Source organism: Dermacentor andersoni, chromosome 1 (assembly GCF_023375885.2).
Source record: "Dermacentor andersoni chromosome 1, qqDerAnde1_hic_scaffold, whole genome shotgun sequence".
NCBI lineage: Eukaryota > Metazoa > Arthropoda > Arachnida > Ixodida > Ixodidae > Dermacentor > Dermacentor andersoni.
Genome location: NC_092814.1, coordinates 22463379 through 22487896, shown reverse-complemented (window position 1 = coordinate 22487896; position 24518 = coordinate 22463379). Strand labels below are relative to the sequence as shown.

Genomic DNA, 24518 nt, shown 5'->3' with positions numbered 1-24518 from the left:
GATCGGTCACATGAATGAAAAGCAGTAGCGGCTTCTACACATTTCCCTGAGGCACACCAGAAGTGACCGGTAGCGCACCTGAGTCACAATTCTTTATTCTTAGAAACTACTCCCGCTTCCCAAGATAAGTCACAATCCACTGGATGACATGCGATGGCAGATGAATATGCTCAAGTTTATGCAACAGCTTTCCATGAGACACCCTATCAGAGGCCTTTGAAAAATCCAAAAACATAATGTTAAGCTGTCCAGATAGGTCAAGTACTGATGCAAATTCATGCACAGTTGACGGAAGTTGCGTAATCGTAGACATCTGTTTCCGAAAGCTTTGCTGATAGGGTGATAAGATGTTCTGTTCAGCCAAAAAATCATAAATGTATGTCGCAATCACATGTTCTAACAGTTTACAACAGATGCTAGTGATGGAAATGGGCCGATAGTTTGATAACGACAAGCGGTCGCCTTTTTTATGAATCGGAGTGACGTACGCCTTGCTCCAGTCATTCGGTATTTCCCGAGTAGTAATTGAAAGATTAAAAAGGTCTGTGAAAAATTGAGCTATTTCCTGAGAACAGCGGCGCAAAAATTCATTTGGGATGCAGTCGGGGCCACAGGACTTCTTTACATCGACTTTCAGAAGCATGGCTATGATGCCTTCAAGAGCAATCAGAGGGCCTGCATGCACTGGCACTGGCACATTGCTAACCATAGAAGTATCAGATTTTAAGAAAACGCTTTGGAAGTACTAATTAAAGTGATTAGCTATGTCCGTAGCATCTGTAATCATCACATTATCAACTTTTATTTTCGTAACATTTTCTTTGTTTTCTTTCAAATGACACCAAAACTTTTGACTATCACTTTTAATGAAGTCTACAAGAGTATTTGAAGAATAACGTTCTTTGGATACCTTGATCTTCTCTAGTAAAGTCTGCCTTACTGCTAAGCGTCTGGAAGATGATGTTTTCTTCTGTTTGCAAAGTCACTTAATTTTTCATTTAGTCTGGATAATTTCCCAAGTAATTCAATGGTTCGATGTTCGCTTATGTGTTTTGTTTAACAGGTACATAATCCTTCACACAAATGGCGACAACATTGCGAAATTTATTCCTAGAGGCTTGAATGTCAGTCATCGGAAAGTGGAGGTTAGTATCTGGATAGTCAATTATGGAGGTATCATCTGCCCTAGAAAAATCTTCAAAGACAGAGAGAATTTTAGAGCGATCTCCTTTACATGGCATTTGACTATCACCTCACACAAATAGCTGATCATTGATATGAAGTTTGTCGTGAACCAGACTGATCTTTTTTCCTTAATCTTTCTCCGGCTTTGCACTTTCCCAAAGCAGTTTCCGCTTTCGAAGTGTTTTGGCGCAATAATCTTTTTGAAATATATGTGTTCATTTCAGTTTATGGGCGTTACATTGTACTTCTTTTTCTCTGTAGTCCTGGAAGTGCAGCAAAATAGGTCTTTTTGGTGCTGGTTTTCCAAGCTGACTGATATGCAGTTTACGTCTAGCCTGTCGTGAAACAGCTCTTTGATAATTTTATCGTGCAAAGCTGACTCTGATTCATTAGATACACTCTGAACGCCAAAAATAACAAGATTTGAACATCATGGTTCATGGCAGCACAGAGCATGATGCCATGAAGTCACACTTCTAGACAAATTTTTTGCTGCTGGGAAGCCACACCTCAAAGTAAAATTCACATATAACCCCCACCCCGATTTTACTGTTAATCTTTATAAATTTTGGGCACGGCTGATACGTGTCAAAATACAGTACTTGCAACAGGAGAGGGGAGCGACAGCCAGGGCGGCTGCACTGCCAGGTTGGTAGTGACAGCACATAAGTTGATGCACTACTGAGAGCACGGTCAGCGGCATAGTGTTTTTGAATTAACCGTCACAAATGCTTGCACGTTGGAATTACCGGGCATTTTTGCACATTGAAATATACATCAATAAAGGGGGAAGTCAGACATCCACTCGTTCGTAGCAATTGCAAAACTACTACGTGAAATATACATCATTTTGACAGGACCACAGCGCGAGTTCGAATAAACCCAAAGTTCAAATTAAGCGAGTTCGAATTAACAAGATTCCACTGTACTAGCCAGCAAAATGCACTGTACATTCTCATGTAAGAGCTACACTTAAGTAAAGGTCTGAATTTTCCTAGGTGTGGCCCGTACAAGAGTCAATAGTAAAGGAATGTGTATCTGATTTGAAGAATAGGACGTGCTTGCCTCTGTATAACCTTGGGGAGCTTTTATTTTAGCTTCAACTACTACCTCATTTCTCACTGCTGGTACATAATCACAGAGCTGAAGCTTGGTGCTGTTCAAATCCAAAGCTTTCCTAGAATGAGGGCTTCGACATCGTGCCATGCATAAGGTCATGTGGTAAAAAGGCTGCCGAAGTTTTCATGTGAAACATAACCTGAATGTTAAAGTGAATAACGGCTGCACATGTTTAAACCGATGTAAGCTTATTGCAAAGATGTACACACAAGGCACACGAGGTAGGTGCTTATGTGCTTAGGGCAGCAGCACACAGCAGCAGGCACTGCCATTCAAAAGTGGTGTGGACTTTCACATTGCAGAGTGGGAAAGTGCATCATCACAAGCCTTGGGGCGCCAGGGTATGGATGTCGTGACAATGCGATCAGTTGAGGAGCTTCCAACAAGAGACTCTCAAATACAGAAACAAAGAGGAGACTGATACCTTCATGCACTGCATTTTTAGCACATGGCGATAGCACATTTCTAGTGGCCATGACTGATATGGTGCACACTTAGCAAAGGGGTGTGTGTACACACATAAAATTCCTGAAATACTTCTTTCTGCATTATGTATCCCCAAATTTCGGGGTGTGGCTGCTGCTAAGAATATTATGTGAACATGTTATTAGCATCACAGAGACCAGGCTTTAGTTAAACTGTAACTTAAACTGTGTGTGTAGTGTTACCGTGTAGGTTGTATTGCTTTTTTGTCCTTGGGGCTGTGTTGCAGATGTCACATTGGACTTCTCATTTATCGCCATTATTCGTTTCCTGCTCATCAGAACTGATGCTGCCTTTGCCATAGAAGTCACTGGCATTAGCAATGATCCTGTTCAAAGGGTCTCTCTATGGAAGAAGTTTTGTTGGATTTTTTGGAGCAGTGAAACAGAAAAAGCAGGATCCCTGAAAAGAGGTGTAGTCGACCTATTATACATACTAAATCATACCCTTTCAAATATTAGCTATGTCAATCAATTGCAAAAAGAGCTCACATGATGCAAATGAACTTGCACTTAAGCTGACTGGCTGTAGTGCCCGGAGCAGTGTGATAACCCACAAATATGCAGCACACCAGAAATAAAATATTTCTTGGAATACCTCTTAGAAACCCTGAAACTCTGGACATTTTCAAAAATTATTTGGACAGTATTTGTTCCTTAGACACACGGAGCAGAAATTTTACAGATCATTTGTGCTACTTTTTGTCTGCAACTCCAGGATCTTGTGAATGCTGCCATGTAGTTGGGTAATTTGCTGGTTAGCTATTGCATGCGAACAGTCAAAGCCTGTACCCTACAGGTTTTTTTAAATATTGGTACCTCTGAGGAATGACCAACACTGTCGCAGAAATGAATATTTTAATGTTTTGCAAAACTACAAACCTGCTATAGCACTTGTGCAACACTGTAAAATATTGGTTTAAGATTGTGGACCCAACAAATTTGTTGGATCCCGAAAGTGTATTTTGCAATTGTATACATTATTTATATTAAATAAACTTTCAAACTTTCAAAGCTGTAATTTTAAAGAAATATTTGCTTTTTAAACAAAGTATTTTTGCACTTCTACACATTTATCGTCATCATTTATGTTACCCTTAAAGGTCCCAGTGGGGCATTACGTAGGGAGAGGACAAATACAAAAAAAATTTCTTAAAATTAGAAGTGTAAGACAGTACAGGCATAAAGTTCAAAATATAATGACAGGGTCACAGGGCATAATACATAAAAACTATATACATTATGATGTATGATTGTATGAATATTGCATATTAACTTGTAATAAATAGTACATAATGGAGAGCACGTGCAAGAAAAATTTAATAAAGTGGGAAGTGTAAGGTGATAAATGCAAAAAGTTGAAAAATATAATGACAAAAATTTATAGAGCGAAATACAGAAAACAATATGCAGCAGGATGTATGAATGTATGACTATGGCATATTAACACTTCTAGTAAGTAGTAACTAGTTAAGCTTCTTGAGTTTTCTTCTCATTTGCAATGTTATCTAGGAGTTTATTCCACTCGTCAGTGGGAGCAGGTAACGGTGGTTGATTAAAAGCTACTGTTTTGCCAAATACATGATGAACACGTAAGGAGTTCAACAGCTGTTGTGAAGTACGTTCTGGAGGAAAATGAATGGTATTATGCAAGCCGAGGAAGTTGTAATATAAGTTATGAAACAGACAAACATGGGTGATTCTTCAACGGTGAGCGAGAGAAGGAAGGTCCGGGGATTATTTAATGGCACTGACACTTTGGTTACTGTCAGTTTTGTAGTAAATATCTGTTTATGCTGTGCTACCTGTATCTTTATTTATTTTTTGTATGTTGGGATGTGCCTGGCCTTGTGTTCTCGCCTTCCCTGCATCAGTCCTGAGTAAAAGTTGCATATTTGTTATTGCCTCCACTAGAGTAATATGCCCACATTCGCAAGGGTAATATAACCAGAATCAATTTTTAAGTGTTTTATTGCGGAACCATGCAGAGTTGAAACTTGCCATTAACTATAAGAAAAAGCTATATCTGATTTGTGAGGTCATACTATAACTGTGCTTAACGTTTACCAGTGCATCTGTGTCCCTTAAGAGTGAGGATTGGTTATTACTTGCAACCTATCTTGAGCCATCAATTCTTGGGCCCTGGCCTGCATAGATAAATTTGTGGCAGGAATACTTGAGATGCATGTAGACCTGCTGCTTTTGTCAGTGAAATGGCATCCACTTAGTTGGTTGTATTTTTTCTAGGCTCTCTGGACGTGACATGATTGGCATTGCCTTTACTGGGTCTGGCAAGACCCTCGTGTTCGTGCTACCCCTGCTGATGTTCTGCCTGGAACAAGAAAAGCGGCTTCCCTTTATTCAGAATGAGGGTCCATATGGCCTTGTGGTGTGTCCTTCGGTAAGGCCCATCTCACGAGGCACTGCATACCACAAGGGGCTTATCATGAGTTATCTTTTAGCAGCAATTTTTGTGTTTTCATCCAAGTATCAATTGGAAGACTCCAATATTATTCACTAACGCTAATATTTTCATGACTTCTTATAGGTGTGGTTTAATGCTTTAATTGATTCATTGATTGATTCTAACCTAGCCTAGTTTAAGCTAACCTAACCACATGCCACTGAAGTGTTAGCTTCAAATGTAACAGGCATATTGTGCTAGTTGCAGCAGTGTTTATACTGCCACATGTATTGCCAGTGTCAAGCCCAGTTTCTAACCAATGTGCCTTGCTTCATGTAAATGAACAGTGAATATTTGCATTGTATACTGAGAAATGCCAGTACCATATTACGGTGTTATCTCAATGAGGTACCTGCAATGTTGGTGCACATTCACTGCGGCACACTCTTCCTTTGTTCTACCAGCATTCACATTACGCTGCACATGTTGCCTGCTGGATTCGCAGGTGAGGGGAAAAAAGTTTTTTAAAAAATAAGCTAGGGTTAGAGGCAAGCTTTAGCATTAAAGGCCACTAACCAGGCATTCCTTGCATGTGCTGCTTAAAAGACACCACATTTCGTGAGCCTTATGTCTAGCATATTTCTTGAAAGGTTCTGGTTAGAAAAGCCCATTTCTACTTCCCACTCTTCCGGTGATGTTAATACAAGGCAGTCATGAATGATATGCTTGTGGTATATTTAATATAGTTAAAGCTACTGAAACTCCAGGATGTCATCAGCTTGGATTGGCTTCTTTATGTTGGCATAGCTGGCTAATGCCGCCCGACATGGAAGGTGGGCAAGGAGACACTTGCATGTGAAGCACTTAACACAACAGTCTTTAATTAGTTAGCATTCTTAGGGTGTTCAATGCACTTTCCGGGGGCAATGTGCATGCGTGTGTGCGTGCGTGCGTGTGTGTGTGACCATTTTCCCGCCTACCTCGGTCACTGGGTAGTCAGTGGTGGAGTCGAATGTGTAGCACATTGGGCTGCTGTGCTGAGGTAACAGGGTTCAAAACCAACCATCAGACCAACTTGTGACACTGGGTATGTAGCAATGTGTATGTACGTGCCATTCTTCAACGAACCTCATGCAGGCTGACATGGATTACTGTAGATATGGGACTAGGTAGGTACTGTTGTTCAATGCTTGGAGTACTGGGTATGTGCCACTCGGTCTGTGCTGGTCTTCAGTGAACCTCTTTGATGCCAATTTGGGTCACTGGTATTATGCCAGTAGGTGTGTGCCGCTCTTCAATGAATGTCATTGATGCCAACTTAGGTTAAGTATGTGCCACTGGAAATGGACCATTCTACAATGACGAAAAATATCTTTTGTCTCCGATGCTGAGTGGAATCCAACCCACCTTACAAGAGTTCCCCAAGGACAGCAACCTCATGCTTTAGCAAGCTGCGCCATGAATGCACTGGCTATGTGCCACTCTTTAATGAACCTCTCGCCAACTTTGGTTACTGAGTATGTGCCACTGAGTGTGCGGCAAGCAAGGGAACAATTCTCAGCGTTCGTAGGCACCAGCGCGCCACGCTTTTCATCTCGGAGGCCATGTGCGTTCTTCTAGGCAGTGCCACTAGATGGCGTAGGGTGTTCAGAAAGAAGTGCAAAAGAAGAGTCCGATTGCCATATGACGTGTTCCTCAGCGTTCGCACACTCTGGCACGCTATGCATTTCGGAGACCATGCGCAGGTTGCGCAGCGGCAGTTTTAGATGGCGCCAAGTACTCTTAGGGAAGCACAAAAGAGGACCCCTTGCAGTACATGCCTCATACATAACTCGTTTTGACAGTGGAAATACATTGTGTCGCTATTAATTCAATGCTAACACATTACCGTCGACAGTCATCTTGCGATTGGTTCTGCCTAAATTTTTTCTATTAGTAATATCTCTCCTGAGAGTACGTAGGAAGCCATTGTCATGCTGTGGCTTGTTATACTGTTTCGATTTTGCTTCCCAGCATGGGAAGCCCACAGTGACGGGAGCTCAGGCCGAGTTTTGCATGAAGCCTTTAATCAGTATGCTATCTATGAGGGCCGGTGCCAGGACTTTTTTATTCTTTCATTTTTTTAGGTATTATGGGTGCAGATATGGCATAAATAAGCTTTGTACTTATGCTAAAGTAAAAAATAAAACAAAATGGAATATGATTGCACTGAACGTTGGTGCATTCAACAAGAATGAGGTGGTATCATTGATTGTGAACAAAAGACCCATACGGATGTCAAAATGTCATTTTGTTTTCATTATGGTCAGTGGCCTGCAGCATTACGTTTCATTCCCTATGTGGGCAGGTGTGGCCAAGCATGAGCAGACAACAATCAGTTTCTCCTGGAAGTTCACAATTCTTATTGAAATTTGAAGCATAGATATTCAATTACTTCAGCCTGTTTAGTTTAGGGGAGACACGGGTCTCACAAGGCTGAAGATCCCAAAAAAAAGTAGTTTTTTTGGAAACCATTTGTTTTGGCATCTGCAATGCCTAATCTACACTGTATCAAAATGATTTTGCGGAAAGCACGCTCTAAGTGTGTTTAAAGCAACAGTGAAGCAAACCATTGCCTTTTGTATTCGAGCGGACATCTGGGTGTCGTTTTACTGCGGAGACTGTACACGATGCACTGATGACCGTTGCCTGATCTCGCGCATACGCGGTTTGTGTTCGTTCGTGTATTCTAGATTCTATTTCGAGGCTAGGAGTTACGTTGGTTAAAATGTAATTAAATTATGGGGTTTCACGTGCCAAAACCACCATCTGATTATGAGGCATGCTTTAGTGTGGAACTCCGGAAATTTGAACCACCTGGGTTTCTTTAACGTGCACACGGATGTTTTCGCATTTCGCTGCCATCAAAATGCGGCTGCCATGGCCAGGATTCGATCCTGCCAACTTGTGCTTAGCAGCCCAACACCATAGCCACTAAGCAGCCAAAGTGGGTGAGCAATGTCGGTGTTAATCCGCCGAGTGCGGCGTCAGTTATGCGGTGTAGGTGTGGTTTTTCACATGTGAAAATTAATCCTTTGATGTAAGTAGCTGCCAGAGGAGGATCATGTAGCTTCGAAAAACCATTATCACAGTATTTAGCCTGCCTGGCAACACGTTTCACGTCATCAAAAATGGTGCAGCCGTACAGCATGTCCTATTATGACATACAGCCTGGTGCACTTGCACTTTCTAGAGCTGCACAAAAGCATCTATGGTGAATTTGGAAGGCGCCTGAACTTCCTAAACCAGTTGCCTGCTGACAAAGATGCCAAGTATTGTAGTCCTGACACGATTTAGTATGGGTCAACTGTTTCCAAAACTTTGTGGCCCATTATCTCAAGACCAACTTTTTCAACATGTTGTGGACTGTGGCCCATAGTATCTTTTGATGTAGCTGTCGGAATTAGACAGTACTTGTTGCAGTTGAAAGCTTATGAGCTGTTACATAGAGTAAAACTAATAATTCATAATATTTAATATAAATAAATCTTTTATTTGACAGTGCAACTCAGGAAAGCCTTTAGGTTCCCAACCACCATTTTAGGTATGGCATTAACTTTTGTAATAATAAAGAGAAAATTGCCATGATGATATAGTTGTGCTCTCTGTTTGTTTTAGAATATTGTTACGTAGAAAGACGCACACGAAAAGCTATATACAAGTATATTTACAAGGAAATATGCTGCACTTGGCCAAGAGACAACAGCCCGCGCTAGCCTCTAATCGTCGTCGTCTTCACGTTGCTTGCCTCTTCGTCATTGCAAATACTGTCCCGTAGCACTACCCCCGGCGGCAAAAGTGCTGTACCGGAGCGACTAAACGCCGGACTCGGAAGCAGTGTAGTAGGCCTTGAGCCTACTGACGTGCACGATATCACTAGATGCCAGAGTAGAGGACGAGGTTGAGCGCACAGGAGCAATTTCGTACGTCACAGGCGTCGTCACCTGGCGCAGCACGCGGTAGGGCCCTGTGTATCGCGAAAGGAGCTTCTCTGAAAGTGCGACGTGACGAGAAGGCGACCACCGGAGCACGAGCGCACCAGGCGACAACTGTACGTCACGGTGGTGGGCATTGTACTGACCCTGCTGAGTGGTTTGCGAGGCCGTCAGTCGAGTACAGGCAAGCTGGCGTGCATGGTCGGCGAGGGCGATAGCGTCGCGCATACTTGCTTCTTGAGATCGCAGCAGGAGGAAGTGCCGTGTCTAGGGGCAGGGTCCGTTTGCTACCGTAGAGTAGATAAAATGGAAAAAATCCGGCGGTGTCGTGCCGGGAAGAATTGTATGCAAATGTGACGTAAGGAAGGGCAATGTCCCAGTCATGGTGGTCCTTGGAAACATACTTGGACAGCATATTGGTAAGAGTACGGTTTAACCGCTCTGTCAGGCCATTGGTTTGAGAATGGTATGAGGTAGTCAACTCATGTTGAATGGAGCAGGAACGCACAATGTTGGCGATAACTTTCGAGAGGAAGTTACGACCACGGTCAGTAAGCAGCTGTAACGGGGCGCCATGAAGCAAGATAATGTCACGCAAGAGAAAGTCCGCGACGTCAGTGGCGCAACTTGTAGGGCGAGCCCGCGTGATAGCATATCGGTTGGCGTAATCAGTTGCGACAGCCACCCATTTGTTCCCAGAGGACGACGTGGGAAAGGGATCGAGAAGGTCTAATCCAACTTGAAAGAATGGCTCCACAGGGACGGTGATCGGCTGGAGATGACCGGCAGGTAGCACCTGAGGTGTCTTCCGACGCTGGCAGGGATCACAGGTAGCAACATAGTGCCGGACGGAGCGAGCGACACCAGGCCAATAGAAGCATCGGCGGAAGCGGTCATGCGTGTGGGTTACCCCAAGATGTCCTGCAGTTGGTGCGTCATGCATCTCAAAGAGCACAGTCTGTCGTAGCTGTTTTGGCATGACAAGAAGAAGATCAGAGCCGTCAGGGAGGAAGTTCCTTCTGTACAGAATGCCGCTCTGGAGGACATATCGGCAAACGGATGCGTCGGTAGGTGTAGAGTCCAGATGCTCAATGATTGCTCGCAGCGATAGGTCTCGGTACTGCTCATTGGCGATGTGAGCGAAGGCAGACACAGAGAAAATGCCGCTGGCGGTACTACTGTCGGCAGCGTCAGGCTCGTCTACCGGGTAGCGAGACAGCAGCCAGCATCCTTGTGTAGTCAGTCGGCCAGATTTGTAGGTGACAGAATACGAATATTCTTGGAGGCGTAAGGCCCAGCGACCAAGTCTTCCTGTAGGATCTTTCAGTGAGCATAACCAGTAAAGCGTGTGATGGTCTGTGACAACAGAAAAGGGTCGGCCATATAAGTATGGGCGGAACTTCGCAACCGCCCAAACTAGGGCCAGACACTCACGCTCAGTGATGGAATAGTTGCACTCCGCGGATGAGAGGAGCCTGCTGGCGTAAGCGATAACACGATCGTGGCCATGCTGGCGTTGTGCCAGTACTGCGCCAATTCCGTGACCGCTGGCATCAGTACAGGCTTCAGTAGGCGCAGAAGGATCATAATGGGCCAAAACAGGTGGCGTAGTGAGAAGGTCGATTAGATGCGAGAATGCAGAGGCATCGTTATCGCCCCACAGGAAAGGGGCGTCTTTCTTCAAAAGCTCAGTTAGTGGTCGTGCTATGGTCACGAAATTTTTCCCGAAAGGGCGGAAGTACGACCAAAGGCCGATGAAGCTGCGCACATCCTTGGCACACTTCGGAACAGGGAAGTATGTAACAGCATGGATCTTGCCTGGATCCGGTTGTACTCCGTTCGCATCAACGAGATGTCCAAGGACGGTAATCTGGCAACGGCCGAATTGGCACTTCGATGCGTTGAGTTGCAGACCGACTCGACGAAAAACGTCCAGGACTGCTGAGAGGCGCTCTAGGTGCGTAGCAAACGTTGGGGAGAATACCATAATGTTGTCCAAGTAGCACAGGCACTTGGACCATTTGAAACCGTGAAGAAGGGAGTCCATCATGCGTTCAAAAGTGGCAGGAGCGTTACATAGACCGAAAGGCATCACTTTGAATTGATAAAGACCGTCGGGGGTTACAAAAGCAGTCATCTCGCGGTCGAGATCGTCCATGGCAATCTGCCATTAGCCAGAGCGAAGGTCAATAGAGGAGCAATAGCGACCACCGTGGCGGCAGTCAAGGGCGTTATCAATCCGAGGTAGGGGATACACGTCCGTTTTGGTAACCCTGTTAGGGTACCGATAATCCACGCAAAAGGGCCATGAGCCATCCTTCTTTTTCACCAGTACAACAGGTGACGCCCATGGACTGCATGACGGTTCAGTAATGTACTTGGCAAGCATTTTGTGAACTTCGGCGTTAATGACTTGACGCTCAGCCGATGACACTCGATACGGGCGGCGATGAATAGGAGGGGCATCGCCGGTAATAATGCGATGTTTAACAGCTGTAGTTTGGGTCAAAGGACGATCGTTAAAGTAAAAAATATCGTGGTAGGAAAACCGAACGCGGTAGAGCTCACGAGCGTGCTCGGTTGGCATGTCGGGTGCAATCATTTTCTCGAAGTCAGCGATGGTAGAGGAGGATCGGCTGAATTGTCGATTACTGCAATAGATGCTACTGAGGGATCCTCGAATGAGCGAAGCTGGGCCAGAGACATCCCGCGTAGCAGCACTGGTGTCGTCAAGCCAAAATTGACCACTGGCAGGCAGACGCAATTCGCCGTAATAGATAAAACTGTATGAGGTACTGTGATCCCGTGTGTAAGGAGGACGTCTTGCGGAGGAGCTGCGATGTGGTGACCGTCGCGGATTGGTGGGGATGACACTAAGTCAATGCAAGTCAGTGCCGGAGGTGGCAAGCGAACGAAGTCGACGGAACTGAGGCGACATGGGTGTGGTTCAGCGGGATCCAGAACAAGCAGGTCAAGGTGGACAGTACTGGCGGAACAATCGAGGAGAGCAGAATGTACGGAAAGGAAGTCTAAGCTGAAGATGATGTCGTGGGGACAGTGGGCAATGACTGTGAATAGCACGATAATGGAGCGATCGGCGAAGGAGACGCAGGCGGCAGACATACCAATTACGTTGGCTGTGCCGCCATTGGCAACACGGACAACAGGCGTCATGGCGGACGTGATTATTCTCCTCAGCCGGTTACGAAGGTCAGCGCTAATTACCGACAAATGCGCCCCAGTGCCTATAAGAGCAGATACAGAAACACCGTCGACTTGCACGTCAAGAAGGTTCAGATGAGTGGGCAACGTCAGTAGAGGATTTGGCAGCGTAGGGAGCAATGCAGCGTCACCTTGAGGCACTGTATTGTCTAGTTTTCCGGCTGGGAGCGGCGTCCGAAGGTAGTCGACGAATATGAGCAACGGGGCGGGGGGGAGCGAGATTGTCGTCGTTGGGTCGAAGGCGAACGAGAATAAGGGCGGTTCGACGCAGGAGAATCTGTGGCGGCATTATTGGAGCGGGCAGCATAGGGACGAGAAGGACAACGAACTCCTGGCGGACAACTGCCTGGATCAGGGAAAACGATTGGAGGGGCTGGAGTCGAAGGCAGCAGGATAGGCGGCCTCGATCTCACGCCGGACGATTCTGGTAACATCGCCAGTGTTGTTGGCACGAGGAGCGTCAGCACAGGAAGATGTCGCTGGGGTGTTGGGCAGACGGGCAAACTGCTGGTCGATACGTCGGCTTTTAGCGAGTTCCAGGCGGCGGCACTCATTTATAACTGCATCCACCGTCGCCACGTTGTTAAAAACGAGCAAGTTGAAGGCATCATCGGCAATGCCTTTGAGGATGTGGGAGACCTTGTCGGACTCGGTCGTGTGTGCGTCAACTTTGCGGCACAGAGCCAAGACGTCCTGAATGTACGTGACGTAGGGCTCTGTTGACGTCTGCACACGGCCGGAAAGCGCCTTCTGCGCGGCAAGTTGGTGACCGTAGGGGTTGCCGAACAAGTCTCGGAGCTTTTGCTTAAGCGAATCCCAACTGGTGATCTCCATCTTCGTGTCCGAAACCAAACTCGAGGTGTGCCACCGAGGTAAAAGACTATGTTGGTGAGCATGATAGTAGGGTCCCACTGGTTATTGCGGCAGACGTGTTCGTACAGGCTGATCCAGTCCTCGGCGTCTTCCCCATCTTTGCCCGAGAATACGCCAGGTTCACGGGGAGCGGGAAGAGCGAGGTAGGTCGTTGAAGTGGCAGCAGGTGTCGGAGCCGGCGGAGTCGAGTTGTCGTCCCTGGGAGCCATGAAGGAAGGCTCGACGTACCGTCCACTGCGAAGCTCCGTGACGAGGTACAGGGAACATCCACCTTCACCAGATATGTTACGTAGGAAGACGCAGACGAAAAGCTATATGTATACAAGTATATTTACAAGGAAATACGCCGCACTTGGCCAAGAGGCAACAGCTCGCGCTAGCCTCTAATCGTCGTCGTCGTCTTCACACTGCAAGCCTCTTCATCATTGCAAATACATTTCCGTAGCAATATATACATATACATTTTTATCTGGTATTCTATGCGGAAATTATAGAAAATTTGGGCAAAATGATATTTTGTAACAGATCAAATATCTCAAGACCTATTAGAAATAGGAAGAAACAGGTTGCATACCTGCTTCTAGTAGGCCAGAATATGCATTGGCTGAAAATTTCATCTATATAAGATGAAAATTTTAAAAATGCTTTTATAAACTGCGTCAAATAATTTATACAATGACAGTAGAAAGAAGCACATTGATCGAAACATCCTGCCTGCTTCATGTTGGTTATTAGCTAATGGCTATTCTTTATGTGAATCTGCTCTATGACGAGACACAACAGCTGCCACCGGCTAGCCTACTGTGGTGAGCAGGCCTCTGTTTGAAAGAAGGGTGTTTGGAGAGAGGTCAGTTTTATGTTCTGCTAGTGAGCTTAATGCATTGCGCACGGCTACACAATTTGGCTGTGATGTTCACAGCTCTGTCTTCTATCTGTGCAATGTCACCAAGCACAAGGGGTGTTTCAAGGTCCCTTTAAAGCTTTTTTTCCAACCACCCTCTTTTTTTTCCAACTTTTTATATGTGGAAAAAAGTTATTTGGTACCCAAGTCAATATCTGAAGCCCATATTTTAATTCCTTTCTAAAATTCTGCTACTTGCTCACTAACAAAAACAGTCTGTGGTATATGACTACTTTACAAATACTTTTTAAAACATAGATTTTACAACAAGATTTTGTTAGGTAGTGCTTGCAGACTCAAACTCCTCATGAATTCTAGTTTTTCATATGAAATTTTTGAGAACTGGACGTCTTTGGGGGGAGGGGGGGGGGAATGTGCTGGTACAAAAAAAGATCTGGAATTCCTTTATATTGACATGGAAGAGCCGCCACAGTGTGGCTGCACTGAGGAGGAGGAAGACGATGTGTGCGCCTGTTTCATATAGCGTCGCCATTCTGGCCTCCGTTAGCTCCCCTGTAAATAAATTCTAAATAGCATTGGGCAACAGCTACACGTAACATTAATTTGGTGAAGGCGGACGTTCCCCGTACCCGTCATGAAGCTTCACAGCGGTCGCAACGGCGACAGTGCAACTTTGGCTCCTGCTGGCAGCATTTCATCTGCGCAAGTGTCTCCACCTGCAGCCCTGACCTACGTCGCCGTTTCTCCCCCTCGGGATCGTGGTGTTTTCACTGGAGTCGGCAGTCCTGATGTTGACGACTGGCTCCGCTTATACGAACATGTCAGCACCAGTCACAGTTGGCATCCGACCATTATGCTTGCCAATGTTCTTTTCTACCTCGATGGAGCTCCACTGTCATGGTTCCAGACTCACGACGAGGAGATCTCGAGCTGAGATCTCTTCAAGGAGAAGCTCCGCGACCTATTTAGCAATCCGTTTGGTCGCCAAGTCAATGCCATGAAAGCCCTTGCCACACGTGTACAGACGTCGACCGAATCCTACGTGTCGTACATTCTTGACGTCTTGGCCCTTTGTGCCAAGGCTACCCAAACATGTCTGAGGATGATAAGGTTCATCACGTCCTCGAAGGCATTGCTGATGACACCTTCAATTTACTGGTGTTTACGAACGTCACCAGCATCGATACGATCCTCAAGGAGTGCCGCCGTCTTGAGCATGCTAAAAGCCGCCGGGTATCCCAGCACATCACGTGACTTCCCAACACAGCTGCTACTTCAGTCTGTGACGACCTCTTCCACCAGCCATCGCGATGTGATAACTTCACCCACATCACTCGTCGTGAGGTCGAAGCAGCACAACCGGCGGCCCCTTCAGTCCAGTCACCTGATCATTCTCCGGTGACAATCTCCTTGATCCAGGCCGTCGTCCGTCAAGAGTTGTCCAACGTCGGCCTGCAGTCCATTCGTTCCATACGCTCAGAACCTCTTTCTCCACGCACGTTCCCACCCCGCTCTTCTTACTCAATCAATCAATCAAAAAGTGAGCTTTATTTAAACAAGTCAAGGAATGTGTACAAAAATAGTTGGACCAATAGCCTATGTGGCTAGTAGCTGGTCCAATACACAAAAGTACATATACAGGTCAACCAAATACACATCTGCTCAATGAGTAAGAACATTATTTACATGAACAAGGAAGAGGAAGAGCTATTACATTTGGCTTGACAAGAAGAAGCGTTTACATACAAGATCAAAATTTCTGTTTACTTTTATTTCCACAGGCACAGTGTTCCAAATTATAGCGCCAAAGAACTCAAATAATCATTCACCGTATACATTGCTGCAATAAGGAAGGTTTAAGTTAAAGTTAGTTGCTGGTGTTTGCACGTGGGAAGTTAAATATGGTGTTGGGTAAGAAAAAGTTGGTGTTGAGTATTTTGTGAACTAAAGTGATCTTATAATTTCTTAACGCCGTGAAAGAAAGAATACGAAGGTCAGTAAACAGAATGCTACTTGGGTGATGAACAGAGGAAAATGGTATTATTCTTAGGGCACGTTTTTGCAACAGCACTATGGGTGTTAAGTAAGTTTTATATATTAGGCCCCATATTTCACAACAATAGCTCATGTGGGTATGAAACAAAGAAAAGTATATGCAATGAAGCAAAGCACGAGGGAAATATTGCCGGGCACGGGCCAGTGTGTAACAGCTAAAAGCGAGTTTTCTACAGACAGCGCTTATTTGTTCTCTCCAGTGCAAGTGACTGTCTAAAGTAACACCTAAATATTTAAATGAATCAACACAATCCAGAGTTCAGTTCGCTAGAGTCAAAGTGAACTCACTGTAGTCTAGTATTTTCCTATTAGAGTGAAATATGATATACTTAGTTTTATCAGTATTTAGGGCTAGTCTATTTTCTGAAAACCATTTAGCTACTTATAGCAGTTCACCAGATATAGTGTCTTGTAATGACGAGAGGGAGTCCCCTGAGTAAACTAAGGTAGTGTCGTTAGCGTACATCAAAACTTTTGACTGGTTAAGTGCACCTGGTAAATAATTTATGTATAATGAAAACAGAATAGGGCCTTAAACTGAGCCTTGCAATACACCGCATACGATATTGGTGAAAGCAAAATTATGTTTGTTAATTACCACTTGTTGCCTTCGTGCCTTAATGTAGCTGTGGATGAATTGAAGCGCGTTTCCAACGATGCCATCAGATTACAGTTTTTCTAAAAGTATGGGGTGACAGATCGTATCAAACGCCTTTCTTATTTCAACAAAGATTGACACAGCAATGTTATTCTTGTTAAGAGCAGAGTTAAGCGATTGCGAAAGTGTTAAAACTGCGGTTGATGTAGATCTACCTGCAACAAAGCCATGCTGCTGCGGGCAGATAATGTTATTGCTTACAAGAAATGCATTTAACTGCAGCACAATGAGCTTTTCGAATAGTGTGTTAACTACACTAAGAATTGAAATAGGTCTATAACTACTTGGATGGTTCGGATAACCAGTTTTGTACACAGGGATAACCTTCGACACTTTCAGTATAATTGGGTAAACATTACTACTTATCGCGTGGTTAAACACGTGACAAAGGGGCACGCACAAGACATCAATATTGTTTTTCAATATCTTAACCTGAATACCATCAAGTCCGGATGCCTTATTAGCTGATAATTTGCCTATGATACTTTTTATTTCCTCAAGAGTTATTTCACGAAACAAAAAATCACTGTCAGCGCTTCTCTGGATCCTGGTTGTGGGAATTGAAAGTACAGGCTGCTTAGATATATTGTCACCAATTCTCTTATGTACAGCGCAACCTCTCCGAATGGCGAACCGTGGACGACAAGCCGGTCTGTTTTAACTGCCGATTCATTAGACATGTCGCTCGCCACTGCCGCAGCTGCTGGACTTCTCTGATGCGCTATTCTCCTGATTACCATCCTTGTCCCTCTAGCGCGTCCTTTTCCTTTGCTCCTTCTATGCCTTCCCCATCATCTGACCCTGCGACACCTTTGACACGACCCTGCTACTCCCTCCCACCGTCAATCTCGTTCGCCCCCGTCATGCCGTGCTCCTTCTCCGACCTACTCACCGCACCCCTGACCGGAAATCTAGACAGGGCAGCTTCTGGAGGTGAAGCTGCAATGACGACATTGGCACAAAATCCTCGCTTCACCTTACCCCCGAACAAGAATCTTTCGGACATTCTCGTCGACAATGTTCCTGTGTGCGAATTGATTGACACCAAGGCGCATGTGTCCATTATAAGTGCTGCTCTTCGCCGTTGGCTCAAGAAAGTTCTGACGCCTGCCCCAAACCGAGTTGTACAAGTCGCCGACAGAGGGACTGTCGCTGTTGTTGGCATGTGTTCTGCCCAACTCACCATTGCTGAGAGACACCGTCATTCTCTTCACCGTCATAGAGCATTGTCCTCACAAACTCATTCTCAATCTGGATTTCTTTGCCAATCATTCTGCCCTCATTGACTGTTCAGCCGGCTCACTTCACCTTGACTTGCCTCTTCTTGCCAACCCTGTGGACCCACCTCCAAGCCATTTGAGCTGCATGAATTTTATTCGCCTACCGCCTCACTCTGTGACACACGTCGACTTGTTGTCCTCACCAGCTGTACGTGACGGCAATTACATGATTGCACCAATTCCGGCCGTTATACTTACACATGGTGTTACCGTGCCGCACACTGTGCTGACGATTACTGGCAACCACACCTGCCTTCCCCTTGTCAATTTTGTGCTAACCGCGTAAATTCTGCCTCAGGGGATCTCATTGGCTGTAATTAGCGCTTTGCAGGATGATGAGGTCGAGCCATTCACAGTGGAAGGTCGTTACAGCTCAGCCCATACCGTGACGTCATCGCACGATACTGACGTCGACATTGAGAAGATGGTTTCCGCTGACCTTACACCTGCTCAAGCTGAAGCCCTTTGCCGCGTTCTTGAAGGCTATCGCGAAATTTTTTACTTTGACAATCGACCCTTAGGTGAAACGTCCGTCGTGACCCATCGCATAAATACTGGCGATGCGAACCCGATTCACCGACGTCCATATCATGTTTCTGCATCGGAACGAGCTGTTATCGAACGGGAAGTAAAAAGATGCTTGAAAAGGACATTATCAAGCCTTCCTGTAGTCCCTGGGCTTCTCCCGTCATACTTGTCAAAAAGAAGGATGGAACGGGGCGCTTTTGTGTAGATTATCGCCACCTGAACAAAATCACAGAAAAGGATGTGTACCCTTTGCCACATATTGATGACGCTCTAGACTGCCTGTACGGTGCCACCTATTTTTCTTCTATCGACTTACGGTCCGGCTACTGGCAGATATTCGTCGACGACATGGACTGAGAGAAGACTGCATTTGTTACCCCTGACAGTCTTTATCAGTTCAAGGTGATGCCATTTGGTCTCTAACGTGCCCGCCACCTTCGAACGAATGATGGACTCTTTGCTTCAGGGGTTCAAGTGATCCACCTGTTTGTGCTATCTGGACGACGTCATCGTTTATTCGCCCACATTCGACACGCATCTAGACCGTCTTACAGCGATTCTTGACATGTTCCGCCACGCCGGTCTCCAGTTGAACTCATCAAAATGTCACTTCGCTTGCCGCCAAATCACCCGTCCTTGGACGCCTCGTGGATGCCAGAGGCGTGCGACCTGATCCGGACAAATTTCGCGTCCGTTACGAACTTTCCCGCCCCGAAGTCTACCAAGGACGTTCTTAGTTTCATAGGGCTGTGCTCTTATTTTCAACGATTTGTGAAGGATTTTGCGACCATCGCACGTCCCTTTATCGACCTCTTGAAGAAAGACGCCCCATTTTCTTAGGGTCCTGACCATGCCGCATCTTTTTCGCAGCTCACTGCTCTCCTTACCACACCTCCAATTCTGGCCCACTTTGTCCCGTCTGCCTCAACAGAAGTTCGAACTGATGCCAGTGGTCACGGCATAGGACAGCAAAGACATGATCGCATTATAGCCTATGCCAGCCGACTTCTATCACCCGCTGAGCGCAATTATTCAATCATAGAGTGCGAGTGCCTCGCTCTTGTGTGGGCTGTTGCGAAGTTTCGTCCACACTTTTATGGACGCCCATTCTGCGTCATCACTGATCACCACGCTCTCTGCTGGCTATCCTTGCTCAAGGACCCCACGGGACGACTCACTCGCTGGGCGTTATACCTGCAAGAATATACCTTCTCCATGGCTTGCACCAGGAGGCCGATTGTTTGTCCCGCTACCCCGTCGACGAATCGGCTGATGCGGACGCCATAGCTTGCGTTTTCTCTGTGTCCCAGTTGCTTTAAATCGGCAATGAGCAATGCCGCGATCCTTCATTACGAGCCCTCATCGACCATCTGGAGTCAACGCCTGGCGACGCCTCTCTCCGGATGTTTCTCCTCAAGGAGGGGATATTATACCACCGCAATTTCATCATCATCCCCGCCGACCTCTCAGCGTCGTCACCTGCGAGTGACGTCGTTCATGTGGTGAGACTAAAGCCATACCACACACCTTTCACCGCGGATGTGTAGATTAAGCACCGGGATGATGCTTCTACTGCCGGGGGTGATGGTACGGAACAGCCGCCACAGTGTGGCTGCACTGAGGAAGAGGAAGACGACATGTGTGCCCGTTTGATATAGCGTCGCCATTCTGGCCTCCGTTAGCTCCCCTGTAAATAAATTGTAAATAGCATTGGGCAGCAGCTACACGTAACATTATTGATACGTCGTGTTACCAGTTCTGTGGTTTTACAGTAAAAGCTCATTAATTCACTACTCGTTAATTCGAAATTTCGGATAATTCGAATTAGTTGCCGCGGTCCGTCCCACAATGTATTGAAAGCAATATGTAACACATCCCGCTAATTCACACTGAAATCCGCACCGCCACCGATAATTCGAACTCCGCATCATCGTGCATGGGGAGAGTGCTAGTGCGCGGGGGCACGCTGGCATCGCCGCGCGGGTCGCGCAGCTTTTGCTTTTTCGATCAGCGGCAAGGATGATAACACCCTCGCCACGCGCCATGTTCTTTGCGTACAAGCGTGCGAGGGTGAGCCGGCGAACGCAGCTCAATCCAAGTTCTCTAGAGGGTGTTGCTGAATCTCGCGTGTGCGAGAGGGGAAGGTGGGGAGGAGCGCGCCCTCTCTTGTCGCTCGCGAGGCAGGGGATTGAGGCGAGGGAGGGACCGGGGGACGATCTTCGGCGGCTGAGGCGGCTGCTGCTTACGGCGCGGCCGCGCGGCCATGCGGTCGCCGCATCTTGCAAGCGATCTGCGACGTGGCCAAAGTGCGCGCCCGCGTGGACCTCGTCTTCAAAGCGATCTGCGATGTTTGCAGAGTGCGCGTATTGCCGGTAGCTTCATATGCGATGTGCTTTCTATGTTTCGTTCGCGTTAAAGCGAGGGCTGTATGAACGTCAATTCGCTCGCTGCTACTGCTGCGTGCCCTCACTCCAGCGTTTTTCAGCGAGTTTCCGCGGTCATCGAGCGAGATGCGTTCATGGTCACCTGTGCGCGCGTGACACAGTGCTGGTTAATTTAGTTAGTAAGCGAATGCTTACAAGTTTATACGGCCGATAAAACTATTATCCTTACTTCGTATAGCTATCTACTAATTTTCTATCGCAATCGGTGCTTCGCTTTTCGCTCGAGACGGATACTTTTTTTTTTCTCCGCCCCAGTCAGCGCGACAAACGCGCGCATGGAGCAAGAGCCATCTCGACGTCGGGCGCGTCGGACCGCGCTGGCCGCGTCCGGTTACGTTGGCTGTGCCAGAGCTTCGAAGTATAGACGTTGTTCACGCCAACGTGACGTAGCGTGTGCGCGCGTGCTCACGCCACGTCAGACTATTGTTAAGAATGGCCGTACGGGGTGGCAACGTGCCAGCTTTCAGCCCACTGCACGTGTTCCAAGCCCACCAGACGAGGCGCCCTTCGGAGAACTGCGAAGGGCCGGCCACGTGGCGCGCGATCAGCTCAGGAAATTGGTACTTGGCGGAGCCATCCGGGACAAAGCAGTTCTACGAAGCCCTCTGACGTCGGCACTGAAAGCTGGGCGGTACCGAGAACTGCGGATGACCGGCAGCCACGTGGCACGCGGTCAGCTCAGGAATGTGGTACTCCGCCGCGCCACCCGAGACGGAGCACAGTTCTACGAAGCCCTCGGTCGTCGACTCCGGAGCCTTTGTGTGTATGGGCTCGAACGTGTGTGCCTTTGTGTGTGTGAGCCATACTGCGGGGCGGCGGCAAGTTTACAATGATTGGACGAACCTTCCCGACCATTCCTGCTCCGTCCCCGCCGAACGATGACGTCGAACTATGACGTCAAGCGGAGAGCTTATAAGCAGCGTTTGCCGGCTGCTAGAGTGTGCTCGTGTCGTGCTCGTTGTCGGAAGCTGAGTGCTCTGTCATACTAGAAATGTACTAGTGAGCTGTGTGCTCGTAAACTGTTTGCTGTATGTTAGTTTTGCGGGCTCCATATGGGAGTCGCGCAGGGCTGCCAATGTACCTCGTGTTATAATATGTAAAGACTGCCATTAAATCCTGCTCGCCCAGTCCTGTCGTCCCAAGTTCATCTCTACGACTACGACCGCTCCAAATCCTACAACTGAATGGCAGCGGTGAGATCCGACTACGGCTCCTAGATCGGCCTACGACTCGGGAGACAGCAACGGCAGCTGACGGACGTTGGCACATGGTGACCGACCGGCATCCTGATCAAGTTGGAGGCGACTTGAGATTGACCACCTCTTGCAACTGACTGGATACGGCGGGGAAGGACTGGTGATATGGTGCTGCTTCAGTGGGTAAGCGTTTGGTCTTGGCTGTAAGATTTACCAGGCTTCAATTTCACTGTGTTTTTGGATTTGATTCGCTGGGATCTTTTACTTGTATTTTGATTTGCGTGGGTATCGCAACAAGTATTGTGTGACAGCAGAGCCAAAGCTTAAAGTAGCGACCATGGTCCTAATGTGTTTGACGAGAGCTGACCTGTTGTGGTTGTGTGAGGAGATCGGGGTAAACGTAGATGAGAACTTGAAGGAATCAGATATTCGTAAGACAATTCTCGAAAGTGAGAATGATTTGAAATTCATAGAGCAAATGGGCAAACGAATTCTAAGTAAGAAACGAGAACAGGAAGCAATTAGGCAAGAACAGAAAGAATTTGAGCAAGAACAGGAAAAAGCTATGCAGGAACTGAAAAGCATTACACAGGAAGAAGGCCTAACAGAAGTAACGAGGCGGTACATTGATGCATTGAACAATGAGATTCAAGGTTTTGAGCAGTCAATCGAGCGAAGTCAACAGCGGCTGGAGAAATCTGTAGGCTGGACGCAGCGAAAGTGGCAGGAAGTAAATAGCAGATTTTGTTCAAAAGCCGAGGAAAGTAGTAGTACCTGTGAGAGTAGCAGCACGTTCACAAGTGAACTCGAAGTGCTAGCAGCTAACGAAGCCTTAGTGGCAGCAGAGGCCGTTAAAGGCCAGAGTGAGAGCGACGAGGTGCTGTGCCAACAGATGACTGTAGAGACAGCTAGGCCAGCTGCGAACAAATTGGCACAGTTACCGCGCGTGTGCGTCGCATCTCATGGTAGCGAGGTCGTTAGCGAGGTACAGAATACTACGGACTTGACAGACGCGAGCACCCATGTCGAGTCAGATCTGCGTGCAGAAGTGAAGGGCGAACTGGACGATGCAGTTGAGAATAGTTCTCGGGGTGGCGAGCTCCGTAGCTCACGAGAGAACAACTGCATTGTTCAGGGATCGGTGCGGCTCTCCGCCAGTCTAGATAGCCTAGATAGGGATGATTCAGTTGTTAATCATTCGGACTGTGCGCGTGAGACAGCGATCGATACCGACGGGCTGTGTGCAGATGCACAGCGTGAGCTGGGCAATGCAGTAGAGGGCAGTTCGCAAGAGTGCGAGTTGCATAACTCGAGTAAAGCCTGCTGCATTGTGCCAGAGTCGGTTGAGCTGTCCGCCAGTCGAGGCAGCGAGAATGTTGATTTAAATGAAAATCAATCAGACTGTGCGGGTAAGAGACCGATCCGGGCCGACGAGATGTGTAACGGCCAGCACGAGGCGCGAGATCACGGCATGAATGAGAGTTCGAGGAGAAAGCGCCGCAGAAAGAAGCGCCGAAAAAATCGGAATGCGGTAACTAATGTAGCGCCGCCAAAGACGGCGAGAGACCCAGAAGGGCAGGGCGCGGAGAAAAGACAGGTGCGGTCGTCACGGACGATGTTGACGCATCAAACACGTTCGAGCCACCGGTCAAAGGGGGACCGAGAAGCTTGTTCTGCACGGACGCGGACAAAGGGCACGGGGCAGTCAAATTCCTCGTCGTTCCGTCGTTCTCTTCGAAGCTCAGCGTGCAGTACAAAGAAGCGCAAGGTGGCAAGACGAGACCAGGCGAGGAGTAGCGACGCGGTCAGTCGAGGTCATGTTCAAAGCGGGGCGCGAGGACGCAAATTGGCAGGAGACCGTAACGTCTTGGGGGAGCTGATAGTGAGTCAGCCCTTTTGTTGTTCCTCCGTAGCCCGAGTAGCTTTTAAACCGCGACCACCTCGGGTGCGGCTGAAAGTATGAGTCAGTCGTAAGCAATCGGGAACGGGAGGCCAAGAGAGCTTCCGTAGTAGTGTTGTTTTGTTTTATTTTTGAACATTTGCAGATTTTCGCAATTTGAGACTAGGATTTCTTTCAATATGTAAGGTATGAGCTCTGTTTATGTTTTGTTTGAGAAGCTCGAGATTTGAAAGACGCGTTTAAAGTAAGCCTGTAGTCTCGCGAGGTGTTCATTAATAAGTATATAGGCTTTCTTTTTTTTGTGTATGCGTGAGTAACCTGAAGGTCAAGGTTATC

The 24518-nt window shown here is 47.0% G+C and overlaps 1 protein-coding gene across 1 annotated transcript in view; it reads left to right on the top strand.

The window, feature by feature from the left end:
• Positions 1-24518, top strand: part of abs (ATP-dependent RNA helicase abstrakt) — a 216328-nt gene that overhangs the window by 100891 nt on the left and 90919 nt on the right. The window contains exon 8 of the mRNA XM_050193326.2: positions 5034-5187. Within this exon, the coding sequence (XP_050049283.1) occupies positions 5034-5187 (154 nt within the window). The remainder of the gene's footprint in view (positions 1-5033; positions 5188-24518) is intronic.